Raw genomic sequence first — 15,993 nt, forward strand, 5'->3', positions numbered from 1 at the left:
TTACCACTTCCTGTGTCATGAGAGCCTGTTCTCCACGTATGAGTCATGTAAGAATCCATGAGATGAAGGGACTTCGTACGGTGGTGACTGCAAGCATTTGAAACTGTGCTGAATCCTGTCCCTCCCTCCTGCCTTCTGATCTAAGGTGAAGCGTGGCCGTGTCGATCTGTCCGCAAGGTTGACTAGCCCGTGTCCTTGCAGAGAGTTTGTCCTAGGACTTGGTTCATCCATGTGGTCCCTTTAGCAACACAGGCCCAGGTCCCTCAGATCATAGACAGGACAGACAGGCTGGATGGACGTAAGGACCAGAGAGGGGGCGGGCCCTTTCCTGGGGGGAGGGTGACCCACCAGAGTAGCTGGGGTCTGACGATGGGCCATGATTTGGGAGACCTGCCAGTCTGGTGGGGGAGGTCACCCCAGGAGGCAGGGGCTGCCTGCTCAGACAGGTCCCTTTGAGGCTCATTGCTTCTGTCCTGGGCGGGGCAGGACAGACAGGCAGGGGAGGAGCTGGGTGACCAAGGGCTTGGGCTCCCTCGGATCACAGAGGCTCCCACGCTGTGTGAGCAAGAGTTATCCAGGCCTCACCCCCTCGGGCCAGTTCTCCGCTGCTGCGTAACAATTGCCCACAAACACGCAGCTTAGGACAGCACACGTTTATCAGCTCACCGATTCCGCGGGTCAGGAGTCTGGCCGCGGCCTCCTGTGTCCTCTGCTCAGGGTCTCAAACAGGCTACGGTCAAGGTGCCGGCCAGGCTGTGTCCTTTCTGGAGCACAGGGTCCTGAGCCCCAGCTCCCATGGGCGTTGGTGGTGTTCTCGTCCTGCTGGTGTGCGACCGGGGTGCGGTGTTCCCGTCTGCTGGGGCCACTCTCAGCTCTCAGAGGCCCCCACACTCCTTGTCGTGTGGCCTCTCTCTGGCAAGAGACTCCTCTGGCCTCTAGACCTACTTTTCCAGGCCTCCCCTGGTGAGGTCAGACCCACCCAGAACTCAAGTCAGCAGATGAGGGGATCTTGCTCATCGGGGCATTTGTCTCTGCGGTGTGGGAACCCAGTCCCAGGGTGACACCCATCGTACAGCGCTCTGCCCACACTCAGGGAGGACGCGTGTGTGCAGCGTGTACACCAGCAACGGGCATCTCGGGGGCCACCTGGAGTCCTGCCCGCCACTCGCCTCTCTGGCTGTCCCCCGCCTGCAGCCCCTCCTTCTCCAGGCCCTGGCCTCTTTCTTACATCCTCGCTCCTCATTCCTCTTCTCTTCCTCCTTGTTCTCCTTCTCTTTTCCCAACCCCCCTCCTCCCAAGCTGATGGACTCTGACTGCCTGGTTCTCCACTGGCATAGACCTTGAGCCAACAGATCTGGAGCCCACGGCTCCCCAGGCAAGGCTGCGGAGGCCGCTGCACTCAGCGTGGGTGCAGACCTCTTGCTGGCCTGTCCACGGGGCTGTAAGGAGTCTGTGTGGCCAGGCGTCAGTCTATTGGACCTCCTCACCCTCCTTCCCCCCACCGCACAACCCCGGCCTTCCGGTTTGGCTCATCACACAGTGTAACATGGTTTAGAAAACTGAAAATGGCAATGAGGTATCCAAGTTCAGATGCAGCTGTGATTTTTGATGCCAGTTGATTTGAAGAACTGGGGCCTGGGTTGGTTGATCAAGAAACCACATGACCAAAGCAGGTTTTAGAATAGATACTTTGTAAAGACATTAGCCAGCCAGTCTCTGGCAGGTCAACTAAGGTAGGTTTTCAACTTCGATTAGAATTTAGAAAGAAGATGAATTTGTAGTGCTATGCAATATAATTTGGAGAAGGAAATGGCAGTCCACTCTAGTATTCTTGCCTGGAGAATGCCATGGACAGAGGAATTTGGCAGGCTGCAGTCCATGGGGTCTCAAAGGGTTGGACACAACTGAGCGACTAACAGGCGCACATGCAGTATAATTATAGGGGGAGTGAGGGGCATCGTGGATGTCAGGACCCACCATCCTGATGGGAGCCTGGGGTGCGGGGTGCCCTGCCCTCAGGGAGAAACTGGACAGCAGGACTCAGGCCACCTCACAGCTAGCCAGCCACAGTGACCACACCAGAAGCATGCCGACCATCTCAGTGGCCTCATTTTAGGATGATCTAAGGAGCAGTGAAAGCTGGGTCAGAACTGTTGGAAGCATTACAAGTGAATTCCCATAAAAGTTTAAGTGGAAAGGAAAACGGATTTGTTTTCACAGCAGGAAACCTAGATCCTGGCACCTTTGCACCATTTAGCTCATTGGGCCGGTTTAGCACCTGCAACCATGAATCAGCTCGGCGAGATTTGTAGAACGGGAAACAGGGTTCAGGTGCCAGGTCGCACGGCATTGGCTGGTCCTGGTCGAGTATTTTACAAAGCTTTTAAGTAGAATAAGGCAAATCAGCTGCAAGTTGACAAGTCGTTAAATGGAGGCGGGTTTTGTTTTAATGTAACCTTTCTAAACAGCTGGAACCACTCAGCTCTGGTCTGAGATGCTTTGAGAGAAGGTGGGGCTTACCCAGACTCAGGTGCTGAGCCTAGGGGCAGCAGGGAGCAGCGAGGGGTGGCTGGACCGGAGTTCTGGGACGCAGGGGCAGAGTCCCAGCCCCATTACCTTGGATGGGTCTGGCAGCCTCTCCAAGTCTCTGCTCCCTGCTGTGTAAAGGGAGCGTTTGAACCAGTGACCCGGGGTCTTGTCCAGCTCTGATGCTTTTGCTCCTGCGTTAATCTGTCGACCTTCCAGAGGAATGCAGACCGCCCAGTCCTGCCACTTGACTGGCTGTGTGACCTTGGGCGCGTTACCCTCTCTGTGCCCAAAATCTCTTACTTGTTAACTGGGTGTGGTAACATGATCATCGCAATAAGGCTGCTATGATGAGCCCACGGCGTAACGTACATGAAGCCCTCAGAACAGCGCCCACTTGACATTTAGCAGAGGGAGCAGTCCTGACTGCTGAAAGTATCGTGATTCCTGGGCTCTTTTTACCACGTACGAGTCTTTGTTACTGTGTATTTAGTAACCTCCAAACCAGAGCATATGGTTGACCGTATCCTGGAAAGGAGCCACTGGGTCCATCTCCTAACACAGTCTCCGGGTCTGTTGCAGGCGGAGGCCAGGTTGGCGGCGAAGCGCGCAGCCCGCGCGGAGGCCCGAGAGATCAGGATGAAGGAACTGGAGCGGCAGCAGAAGGAGGTAAGGCCAGGCTGCTCGGTGGGCCCCCGGGAGGGTCCCTTCCAGGCCCCTGTTCCTCCTGTGACTCTGGTCAGGGTCAGGCCAAGGCGTGGCCTGGCACAAATGCCAGGCACGGCATCCTGGACACTCGACCCGTCGGATCTGCACAGAGCACTTGCCCGAGTGGATCACCCCGGGCCAGCCTCCCGGCCGAAAGGACCCAGAAGATGTTGCTTGCAGCTGTGGAGCCACAGTTCCCATCCTCTGAATTAAAACGTGAAAGAACGGATTATTATTTTTTGCAGCTATCCAAACAGTCCCGTTTAAAAATACTTCCCTTGCGGTTTTTGCACTTTGTAATAGGTTTCGTGAGACCTGAAGCCTGGTTAAGTGATACAGCGAATAGAATAAACACAGGATGAAATAGCCAGGGGAAGAAATGGCCCTCCTGGGAAGTGGATAGCATTGTGTTTACACACTCGTTAATGCTGTTTGCTTCTTTCTTTCACCACCTCGAGCCGGAGCCAGAAGCCACGCGGGCGGCACGAGGGCTCTTTCACTCAGTTTGAAGGGTGGCCTTTCCCCTGACCTTGAAGCTCAGGCAGTGGGTGAAGGAGTCCCTCTCCAAGGGCTCCGCCTTCTCCTGCAGGCCTCGGCCTCTGGGGTCTGGGGAGCAGCCACATCAGGTCCCACAGAGGGCTCTTTCTGTTGTGAGATTTGTACGTTGTTGTGTTGGAGAGGGGGCCAGATGCCTTCGTAGAGTCACGTCTGGTTCACGTAGCCACATTTTTTAAGTTGAACCAGTGTTTGAAAACTTGTCAGGCTTCAGATAAAACGCTGCATTTCTAGCTTCTCATGAAACTGCAGTTTCTGCCAGGTTCCCAAGGTCACATTCCCCATGGAGGTGAGTTGCTCACTCTCAGCCCCTTCGCGCCTGCAGGGTCGGCCACTCTGTGTGAACTCGGGAGGGGCGTGGCCAGGTCTGAACTTGAGGAGGAAACTTCAAGAACAGGTTGGAGGTCACTAGAAACTCAAGCCCCAGGGGTTAGTTAGGAGAGACATACCTGGGTCCCAGTGGAGGAAAGCCGAAAGCCACCAAGGAGGGCGTGATGTCCCTGAGAGACAGGCCACCCCCAGGCCAGCAGAGGTGGGAAGTGACCCCTCGGCAGGGCAGCAGCCACATTTCTTGGGCATCACTTGTCCTGCGTTTACATGCAAACAAAGACTAAACAAATGTTTGAAAGTAGATGACCGCGTCCTCCGTCCTTGTTGAAGATACAAATGCGATTGTAAGTAAGTTCTAGCTTTTATGATACTTTGCCTCTAGAATTAATTTAGTATTTTAATTTGGGGGGCTTTTCTTTTAATTTGGGTTTGACATTTTCTCAGTGCCTCTCCCACCTGGAATCACATTTACCGTTTTAAAATTAAAAATAGAGCCTCCTGAATTCTCAAGTTAGTTATTTGAACTCTGCGGTTGAACTGAAACTGCTTAAGGCTGGGGTCACCTACAGCCCCTCCCCTGCCATGAGGTCGGTTAAGGGCAAGGGTGGGAGATTGATTCATATTCTTTTGTAAACAAACTCTGGGGACTGGAACTGACCCAGAGTAATTGTTAAAGGACATTCAAAGAGGCATTTTCAGGAGAGGCTTCAGGGAGAAGTATTGGGACTCGGAGGTGGAGAAAAGGGATAGAACTCATTGTTTTGTGGGCCTTTGTCACCTGTCTGTCTGAGACATGTCACCTGCGCTTCAGGAATCACCCTGACGCCAAGAGCGTCTGCTTCCCCTGCCTCTCCTCCAGCCCCGGTCTTTTTATATTAAGGCCTTAAAAGGGCTGTAAGAGGAACTGTCCACAGTGTTTTCTTGCCCCATCCAGGTTTTTCCACCTTTGACTGAGTGTCCACACCGCACCCTCCTCTGCTGGTAGCCAGCTTTTTTGGTGGCCTGTGGCTGTCTCCTCCACCCTGAACCACTGGACTTGGGAAAGAGGACCTTGAACCTGTCAGGGGGACTTGCTTTGGTTTCCATGGTGGTGTTAGTAATCATTTTACCATTTGTCTCACAAAGTAAGAGAAAGTTACTCTCACCAAGAGCACAAAGGGAAAATTTCTACAAAATCAAGGTGAAAACGAATTACATAGTATGTGTGTACATATCTGTCCTCCAAATTATAATATATTCTATCCTTAATTATGGGCAGAATTGGATTAAATATATATTAGGCTGGCCAGAAAGTTCATCCCAGTTTTCCGGGGCGCTCCCAAACGAACTTTTTGGCCAGCCCCTACTGGATCATATGAGCTGCGTGTTATTCACAGAGTTCTTTGGCAGAAGTTCTTGTTTTAGAAAATAAAGGTTAAGAGGAATTAAGCTAAGTAAGAAACTATTTGAAGTGCCTCCTTTAAAAGCAAAGCACCCCTTTCTCTTTTGAGTCAAGGGAAGTCCCCTTCCGTTCCACGTTAATTCTGCAAAGTGATCGCTTGCTAAACTCCTGCACTGCAGTTGCAATACCTCGAGCTGCAAAACTGCAGCTGCTACCCAAAGATGGGAAACTACGTCCGGGCCATTTGATGGCGGTACCATTAAATGGGCATTGGATGTCAGCAGGGGAGTGACCTTGTGGAGTCTCCCCCACCCCACCACGCTCCCAGGACGGAGGAGCCCCGAGGACTTGAACAGACCGGCCCAGCTGCTGTGTGGGTGGCCTGCCCTCTGTATCTGGTGACTGCTAAGGCCCTCAGGCTTTGCAGACAAAATTTGATTAAGACCTGGGAAATCTGATTAAAAAATGCCATAGTTTGCCTCCCTCGGTCAGACACACAAGTGCCATTAGTTAATAGATGGCATTAGAATTTCAAAATTATCTATTTTTAATTTTATTGAGGTATAGTTGATTTACAATGTTGTATTAGTTTCTACTGTACGGCAAGGTGATTCAGTTTTACCTATATATTCTTTTTCGTCTCTTTTTCCATAATGATTTATCACAGGATCTGATTATAGTTCCCTGTGTGATACAGTAGGAGCTTGTTATTTATCCATTCTTTATGTAGCAGTTTGCACTGAAACTCTGTATTCTTATAGCAGAGACACGTATGTGGTCACAGGGTGAAACTCTTTTGTTGTGATTCAGGTTCCGGGGAATGTCTTGAATGAAAGCAGCGTGCTGACCCGGGGGGTTCTTAGCATTCAGCTCCCGCAGGGACGCTTTCAGGTGTGGGAACGGGTTTCCAGGGCCTGTGGGTCTGAGGAGAAAAGCGCACCTTCGCTGCCTGGAAGGTACCTTCGGTAAACGTCGCCTTTTTAAATGAGCCCTGTGTGGGCCTCCTCTGCGGGACCCTTCTCCCTGCTGTGAGCTCAGGGACAGGCCAAGGAGACTGCGAGGGCACCTTCTCTGCAGAACGCACCCCTTTCTTGGGGTCAGACCACGTGCCTGGCGGCCCCGCCCCACACTGCAAATTATCTGGGCGCAGAAGGACACCTTGGGTGGGGGGCCCTGTGTGTGTCGGGAGGAAGCAGAGGAACTAACTGTGGTCAGCACAGCGAATGTGGACACCGAGCGAAGAAGCTGCGGTGGAGGAAGGCAGGACGGGCAAGAGGGCTTTGTGGGCAGAGAGCCGGATGGCGGAGGCTGGGGGGTGGACGGGGGGCCCTGGCTCAGCCCGAGCTTTGTTTTGATCTGTGAGCCCACAAGCACTCACTCACACCAAGGACAGCTTCACTCGCATAAATCCAGTGTCCTTGGGGCAGGAGAGCATTGCCATGGACTGTTTCTGTCTGCTTCCTCCGCAAAGGGATTTGGAAGGTTTAAAATAAAACACGTGGATGTATATTAACAGTCAAAGCGGACTGGGGTGGGGCAGGGGGTCTGCAGGGACCTCCCGGAGCCCCCCGGCGTGGGGTGGTGCTGGGCCTGGGTGCCCTCACCGTCTGCAGCAGGATCTCTCCAGGTTTTATTGACAGATGAGGAAAGCAGGCCTTAATTAGACAGAAGCTGAGAAGGTGGCTGAGCCAAGATTCAAACCTAGAACAGAAAAAGCTGCAGAGCCTGTAATCCTCACCCTCTGCCTCCAAAACAGGCGTGTCATCACCGGTGAAAACCAAGGGCAACACCAGTGTGTTGACCTCGGGATTAACACCGGCAGGGCGCATGCTGGCGCTCACACGGCGCAGGAGTGCAAACATCCTCGTAATCCTCAGCGGTTCACAAGCGGAAGCGCACCTTGAAAAACAAGTGTTTTTCCTTGGTGCTGATTCGGGGCACATCATGGGAACACAAAACAGGCCGTGGGGTCCGCCCGAGTGTTAGAGAGACACGAAGAGCAGCTGTTGGTCTGGCTGATTCTTAACGTGACCCAAGTCCAGGGCTGGGGGGTGTGCACAGGTGTGCCCACGGTGTGTGCCCATCTGGAGAGAGGACGCAGACGGCTTTCAGGTGTGGGGCCATGCTTTCAGGAGCGAGAATGGCGTGCAGGCATACTCCTGGGTCTCCCCTTTGCATATCATGTCTCTGGGCCTGCCTATAATTAGATCCAGCCCCACAATCTGTGTTATACAATCTGACAGCCTGGCGCACTGGCATTTTAAGTTGTTGATGAAGTGGAAATGAATATGCTTTGGAAGACCTGTGTTTAACCTGTAGCATCGTTATTTCAGTATAAAAATTGAGAAACACGACCCCTCTTTCTGTCTGGTGGCGAGCCACCCCACCGCTGCTTCTGAGCAGGGCCAAGGTCTTCCGTGACACGGAGGTGGGCTTGGCAGCAGGCAGACGGAGCTTGTGAACGCCTGGAGAGCAGTGAGGTCCCTGGAGGCTCATGAGAGCAGGAAGCTGAGGACACCATGGAGGGCGTCGGAGGTGGGTGGTGGCTGAAGCCGCGCTGGTGCCTGGGCCCCTCCAAGGTCAGCATGGAGAGTGTACCCAGGGCAGAGGTGAGCCGAGTGTCTCCCCCAGTGCTGGAGGCGCTGGTCTGTCAGCAAGACCTCGCAGACCCCGAGGACACGGGGGCTGGGAGCAGGCTGGTGGTCCGTCCGGGTGGAGCAGGCAGCCCCAGCCTTGCAGCTGAATGGTTCAGAGGTTCTCTTCACCCCTGCGGATGCTGAGAACCGACCGCATGGCCGTGCTTTGGGGCTGTCTCAGAGGACCATGAGCTCCTTCTTAATGGATTTATTAGGGAGAATATGCAGATGTTCTTCGGGAAATCTGAGTGAAACTTTAACTCTGTCTGAGAGCCTTAAACAAATGGGAAAAAAAATTGTGGTATGATGACCAGGCGATCTGATGATCAGGGCACGTCTCTTGTTGTTACTGACCTGATCAACGTTTCTGTTGGAGACGTAACGTTTAATGTAGTACAGATGTTGGATATATTGATCTCTGCTCACCTGTGTAGGACTCGAAGCACGGAGTCTGAAGTCTCATAGCTGTAGCAATGCCTTGGACCATGCCTCAGCAGTTTTGTTGGATGAATGAAGAATGAATGAATGAATGAGTGTTGGAATAGGCATCTCAGTCTTACCTAGGGATTACTACAAAATTAGGAGAAATCTCTAGAGCAAACTAGTATATCCCAGTATGATAATAAGCATTTCAAAATTTGTTTCAGTTATATCCTCATGATCAATCTGTTTGGCTGAAGTTTTCCTGATTTGTATCTGCATGAATCAGAACATGAAAGAATTTTTCTTAACTCTTTGTGAATTTTATCAGTGACTTTCCAATTAAATTTCTGTACTTTTTTGCTATATTTTGATGATGTGAAAAGAAATTTCATATTGAGAATGAAGTTCTTTCTCCCATTAATGGTATTAATTAACACAAACTTCTGCATTAGGCTAATAGCAGGATTCTCGCAGACTTGTGTGGACGTGCCTATATTTCACCAACATATCTAAAATAAAATGTAAGATCTTTTATGAAACTACTGATTATTTCAGTGAGACTACAAGAGAGTTTTTTTCATTCACATTTTAGCAGTTTTTGCTTTGTTTCAATATGGCTTTTATTCATATTTCTAGGTACTTATAGAACCTTTCTGATTTTTCTACTTCTGTAATTGGATTTTATATTTCTTTTCTGATTTCTTTTGCCCTTCTCTGTAGATCTATCAGGTTCAAAAGGTAGGCTCTTCCTTGTTTATTTTCTGATTTGCATGTACTCTTTTTCCCTTGCCGAGGACCTGGTCACCTTTCAGAAATAATGCCTTTGATTGAGAACTCATTAAAGTTCTTACTGCTTCTTTTACTGTCATATTTGTGAATTGGTTTGAGCACGAATGCATAGGTGTTCACATTAGCCACCACGGAAGGCAGCCATCAGCACACATTTCTGTGTACTGAATGCTTTTTCCATCTCCATTTTTCTCAAGGAATTGGAAAATTGTTTCTTTAAGGGAAAAATTAACTCTAAGACAAAATAAAATCACACTTCAGAATTTGGAAAACCATTTAGAATCAGACATTTGAAAAGAAAGAGTACCCTCGCATGTAATTTTATTATTAATAGTAGGGGTTTAAAATTTCAGTACCTATCACCATACATTGCGATTATTACATACTGATTTAAAGCTGAGTAAAAAAAGAAAATGATGATATAACAATAAAACCCAGTAGCTTAAAACAAACCTGCCTTCCATCCCTAATACTCAGAGTGGTAACACACATCTCTGTTTCCTAAGGGTATTTTGTAAAGGCAGCTGAGGTTTAGAAATAAGTGCTCTGAGCTGGCACGATACAGAAAATAAAAACAACCAAGTCAGTGACTCCTGATCCAGCAATAAGGAAGGAAGACGTGAGCGGTTCCCTGAGAATTTATAGAAAAGTGTTTACAGGGAGTCTTTCCCATAAATGAATTGAAATAATTGCTTGTTTACAAACATATTTAGTTTATAAAGAAGAGTTATAGTTGTCTTTGAGAGCAGCTAAGAAAATCAAAACAAGGTAACCTAATCTGATAGGTTAGAAAATGCAAGCCCTTTAAACACAGTGCATCAGTGCATTTAAAGTCCCAGAGGCTCCGGCTCCTGGTGCCGCTGTCTTGTTAGACCCCAACCCAGAGCCACTTCTGACTTCTTTAGAATCATAACCTCCTCTGGAGAGTCTTAATTGCCTCCTAGCAATTCCCCAAAGTTCCATTTGGTATTCTCCAATGAAAATGCCCGTTCACCGGGATTTAGGGTTCAAAGAAGTATGCACCAGATAAACAAAATGAGAGCCTCTCCGCTTCCTTCTGCACGTCTCCTCAGCCTTCAGTGGCCCTCTGGGAGCCCCCTGGCACTTTATAAGAATATTAAATGCAGTGTTAATTTGGAAAATAAAATAAAATAAAGTTGTTTCTGGATTCCTTTACCACTGCAGTTCCAAATTGCCTTTCTCCCCTGCCCCTCTCACTCTGCATAAATATTATCCCCCAATGTGTCAAGAAACCAGTTAAGAAGGTGCCAGGATCTATTTGAACTTTGTTAGTTTTTGCAGAGTCCACTTGGAAGTGTATACTGAGGCTAGAGTTCCAAACCACACATAGAGAATCCAGGTCAGAATTTCACAGGTGAAAGGCAAGGCTGGGAACCGTCACGGTAACTGACAGGATAGGACATGGTCAGCTAAAACCTAGACAGGGACTCCTCTCTGATCGTGTCCACTTGACTCATTCCCATCTGGTGCTGGATCAAGAATATCCTCCTCACTACCAGGGATACGCCATTAGCATCTTGTCAGAATGGTCATGTGTACACACTGTACAGGCTTCCCAGGTGGCCCTTTTAGTGGTAAAGAACCCACCTGCCAATGCAGGAGATGCAAGAGACCTGGGTTCGATCCCTGGGTCAGGAAGATCCCCTGGAGGAGGCCCTGGCAACCCACTTCAGTGATCTTGCCTGGAGAATCCCTTGGACAGAGGAGCCTGGCGGGCTCCAGTCCATGAGGTCGCAAGGAGTCAGACAGACTGAGGCGACTTAGCGCAGCACACACGCCCAGTACAACTAAAGGGAGATCAGGGAGCCCTCCACGCAAAAGCAGATTCTGTTATTATAATCAAGATGTGTCTGAGGGAAGGGGAGTCTTGCCTCGTCGCTAAGACCCGGGACACAGGAGAAGGAGGCAGTGAGGTTCGGTGCAGCCTGGCGGCTGTCTCCATCACAGTTTCTCTTGTGTTGAATCAAAGCTGTTTCTGAAAGTCAAGCACCTGTGCACCCGTCTGGCTCCTGCTTCCCCCTGCATGGCTCAGCGGCTCCTCACACAGCCTACGTGTGCAGTGTTGGGCACTTTCTAGAGTTTGCTGTGCCGCCCCTGCTACTAACACCAGGGCGACTCCTTAACCGCACTTTTCCGGGGGGTCCTCCCCCCACGGATGGCTTGGAAACGGAGCTAGAGTTACTGCAGTTGTAAGGCCACCTGTGAACTCAACGAAAGCTTTTAAATGCTGGTTCTTATTTTTGTCCTAAAAAGAGCAACAGGTAGAATGCAGTATTTGACATGGGTATAGAATTGGCCAAAAAGGAAAAGACAGAAATAGAAAAACAGATAACGCAGACTTGGAATTTACCTTTTGCCCGTTTCTATAGGCCCGTTCCTTTGTAAAAGCCACATTTTCTATCTTTGTAATCAAGGCATGAGATAAAGGAGGGCTGATGGCATTGAACTTTTTATACCTGGAGTTTGACAGTGAGAGTGGGGTTAGCATGAACGTTTGACAGTGAGAGTGGGGTTAGCATGAACGCAAAATAGCTCTAAGCTGTTGTGTTTAACCTGCGCTGTTGTTGAAACATGACCGTGGGAAGTATTTCCTTTTATTTCCCTTCTCAATTTATAGTCTAAGGTAAGGAACTTACAGAAAAGTGTTTGATTCATGCGCTTTAGCTGCTCGAGTTCTATACTGGTTGAATTTTTAAAGCACTGGTAAGTTCTCTCCTAATTTTATTCTTCAAATTTTCTACTTACCACCATTTCTAAGAGAAAGGGGCGAGACCATTGAAGAGCTATGTGTTTTAAATCTGGCCGCCTTTCAAAACAAACAGAAACTAAACCAAATATAACAGCAGCAGCCTGTTTGGGTCATTGTAAAACAATTTCAAGAGTTGCCATGCACTTCTCACATGCAGTATTTTCCCTCTGATTTTAAGTTTTTCATGTGCAAAAGGAACGTCATATCTGTGTTATGTGATACAGAGGTTTAGGTGGTGGTTTCTTGGTTTTCTTATTGGAAATCGAGCGAAAAGTGAGGAGAAAAACAAAGCCCCTTTATTTAAGACTCCACTGGGGTTCCCACCTAAATTAGGAATTGCTGTATTTATTTTGGTGACAGTAGTAGCCTTCCTGAATCTGCTTTTGTAATTCTAACTTGGGCAGTTGCAGTTTAGACAGCCAAGGTGGAAGCATGGAGATATTGGCTACAGAAAAAGCCAAACAGTCTTTTCTTTACCCCTGTACCAAGACCTCTTCTGCAACAGGCTGCTTGGCCATCTTGCCATCAGCAGCATATTATAAAGACGTCCACAGCCCAGAAATTCTCGAGGGCCTAAATTTAGCATAGATATCAGCTGGCTGGAGCAAGTGTATCAGAAATCTAGGGGTCAGGACATTGTTTCTGCCCCTTTCCTCTGGTTTTCTCATCCCTGTTGTAGCAACATAGAAATGGCTGTCCAGTTTGGCTTCTCTTAAACAGGGGTCGAAAACAGTCGAATATGACTGAGTGTACGCGCGCGCGCGCGTGCACACACACACACACACACACACAGTGTTTTATTGCTGCAATACATTTTCTCTGAAGGCACAACCAGCTTGACAGAGGGGCTTGACATACTGCTGGGCTGTTTAAATTCCTGGTCTCTACGGAGGCCTCCCCCTCGCCATAGCAGTGCTTTGTCCTGGTCTGTCTTGCCTGGGTGGGAAGGGTCGTCTTCCTGGGTGGGGAGAGTCATCTTCCCGGGCTCACAGGTGGCGTGGGGGGGGGGGGTCTGCAGGCCCCCGCAGAGCCTTGCCTGTTCTTCCCCGCTTTGCCTCGGCATGTTCCCTTGACCCTGGGGCTTGGGCAGCAGCTGGGAAATGCATGTCGGAACAGTGTCCTACGCAGACCGCATGTCACTTCTTGCCTCATCTTCTTTCCCTTCTGTCTACAGAAATATTATGGGCTGGATACAAAATGGGGTGACATCGAGCAATGGATGGTAGGCCTCAAATATGATTTTTCAAAACTTGAAATGGTTTGTGATTTCATTCTCCCACAGTATAATTGCATAGCTAGATCCCGGCTGCCCCCTAATTTAATACTGAGAGGCTGCCTTCCGGGGATGTTTACATCTGGTCTGCTGTTTACAGCCCCGGTCAAGGCTACTTAGGAACAGTCCTGGCCAGGCGTCTGGTGAGGCGGCTGGCTCCTGGAGCCCCCCAGACTAGCGCGTGGGGGACTCCAACCCCGCCGCCTCCCCCCCCCCTCCCCCGGTCTCCTCTCAGCAGGACCCCTGCTGGCGACACTCAGGCTGGGCCAGGGCCCCCCGCGTGAGAACCTTCCCGTGACCGTCTGGTCGCCAGCTCTAGCCAGAACCCAGAGGGCATGCTGAGCTGTGTGGTCTCCAAGCCCGATTGCAGTCAGCCGCCCGGTCACTCTCCTTCCGACCTTTGTCCTTCACTGCTGGGCCCTGCTCACCTCGTCCACTGTCCCTGAGAAACCACGGCTCTTGGAGGAGAAAAGGCCTTTACCTTCTCCCCGTTTCCTGGCAAAACTTGTCTGTCCTTCGTCAGTTAAGAGCTGGCCCGCCCCTCACGATACCCCCCACCCCATCCTTACAAGCCTCTCAGGTGGAGATGTTGCCCCACAGTGGGAGGCTCTGGAAGGGGGTGGGTTCTGAGAGCCGTCCACTGGTCCCAGCGGAGCTCGGCTTCTCGCCTCCTCTCATCAGTTCACCCCCGAGGGCCCCCCACCTCTCCTTGTCCTTGTCACCTTGCTTGCTGGCCTCACAGACATCATCGCATCCTTCCAGCATTTGAGAACAAGGCCAGTATGCAGCTGTCCTATTAAATGTCCCTTATACATAAAATAATCCAAGGAAATAGAAAATTACCTACATCTTAGAGATCTGTGTATAATATAAAAGAAAACAGTTGTTGAAATACAAAGAGCACACAATTCCTCTATTTAAACAATTAACTTCAACCTCTGTTCTGTGTAAACCATTATTTTAAGCTTATATGGCATAGGTATAAATTTACCAAACCTTAAGACACAGTTAAAAGATGTGTCAGTGTTTTATATACCACTGAGAAAGAAAATGCTAATTATAATTGTGAGCAACTTTGATTATAAGATATGCCCCGACTTCAGAGAAGTCCAAATGCAAAACGAAGCATTTGGATGCACAAAATGTAGTAGATGGGGCGGCATCCATGTTGGGTCTCTTACAGAAATGGTTTCTTCTCTGATTCCTGAACAGAAGTGAGTAGGTTTTGAATGTAAGAAGTAGGTTGATTTAAATGCACCAGATTCGATTAGGAAAAAGAAAAAGTAAGAGCCTGCTTTTCACCAAACACATGCTTGTTTTTAAAGCCAGAATGAAACATCCCAATGATTTGTGTGCTTAAGTTCCTCCCTCCACCCCCACCTGCTTTAGAAGAAAACGTTTTCCTCCAGTGGTTTAATTGAAGCCTTTAAGCAAAGTAAATATTTGTTTGACATTTGTATCAGAAATACTGTATTGAGACGTGGTTGGACTGTCTTAAGGCTCCTCCTGTCCGCCTCTCACCTTTCTGTGCTGTCTCCTCATTGCTTTGGTAGGAAGACAGTGAACGCTACTCGCGCAGATCCAGGAGAAACACGTCGGTTAGTACCGTCTTTCTTCGTTACCTCGGCGTTTCGACTGAAGTCTGCTTGGCCATTCTAGTGGCTGAAATAACATTAATTATCTCTCTATCCTCCCACCTGTCTATAAGTATATGTATCTGTCTACAGGTCTGTGTCTGTATCTATATCTAAGAAATTAACACTGATACGATTACCTATACAAAGACTGTTAACTCAGCTTTTAGCATTTTGACTTGACTTTGGTGAGAGGAGACTTTGAAAATTTCCTGAGTATTAATGAGTGTTTTAATGAGTATTAATATGTTCGTTACAGTTTTAGTGCTTTCTTTATTGTTGAATACCCATGAATAATTGGCAGTCGTATGCATTAAGCTATATATTTGTGCATAACCAGCGAAGTGAACACCACCACTTTAATGAAGTTAATATAGAGCCATGTTACCCAGAAACAGTCCTGTGATGCTTTGCACAAACAGAGCCCTTTTGGTGAACGCACAGGCTCACAGGCACTGAGATTCTCGGAGCGGCCTGACCTGCCGCCTGGCCATGTGTCAGGTCAGCCGCTTTCCTCTGAGAGTTGGGCGTGTTACCTTGGTTACCGTATCTCCTCACGGTTGTTTTCATCTTTCTTTCACTAGGCGTCTGACGAAGATGAGCGCATGTCAGTGGGTAGCCGCGGAAGTCTGAGGGTCAGTAACCAGGATGGTTGGGTTTGCATGGTACAGTCTGCGTCCGTGGTCCTTGCCCTCCCAGCCCTGCGTTCAAAGTCCTTGTTCATTGTCAAGATGCTTATTTAAAATCTGTCCGGTGGCGGGATGTTTCTTTGTGATGCAGAGAGTTGATTGACATGCATAAGCACTTTTGTTGTGTCCTTCTTCCCAAAGTGGAAGTCATCGTTTTTTCATGTTGGGTCCACCTCACCAAACTGCCCCATTTAGATCAGGTCGTCTCATTGCTAGTATAAGAGGAGCATGGAGACACATTCTGTCCTTATGGAAGTGCAGGCTCCCATCCAATTGGAA

At 49.1% G+C, this 15,993-nt stretch overlaps 1 protein-coding gene across 50 annotated transcripts in view; it reads left to right on the forward strand.

Moving 5' to 3' along the window:
• Positions 1–15,993, forward strand: part of LRRFIP1 (LRR binding FLII interacting protein 1) — a 157,863-nt gene that overhangs the window by 85,151 nt on the left and 56,719 nt on the right. For 25 of the 50 annotated variants that reach the window (XM_081491158.1, XM_081491143.1, XM_081491155.1 and 22 more), the window contains exons 2-6: positions 3,109–3,195; positions 9,280–9,297; positions 13,293–13,340; positions 14,945–14,989; positions 15,610–15,660. In XM_081491158.1, coding sequence (XP_081347284.1) covers positions 3,109–3,195; positions 9,280–9,297; positions 13,293–13,340; positions 14,945–14,989; positions 15,610–15,660 — 249 coding nt within the window. Of the gene's footprint in view, positions 1–3,108; positions 3,214–9,279; positions 9,298–13,292; positions 13,341–14,944; positions 14,990–15,609; positions 15,661–15,993 lie in introns of all 50 variants that reach the window. The other 25 variants (XM_081491161.1, XM_081491145.1, XM_081491159.1 and 22 more) reach the window with 3 other exon arrangements.

Source organism: Giraffa tippelskirchi, chromosome 5 (assembly GCF_054371585.1).
Source record: "Giraffa tippelskirchi isolate mGirTip1 chromosome 5, T2T-mGirTip1v1.2.pri, whole genome shotgun sequence".
Taxonomy (NCBI): Eukaryota; Metazoa; Chordata; class Mammalia; order Artiodactyla; family Giraffidae; genus Giraffa; species Giraffa tippelskirchi.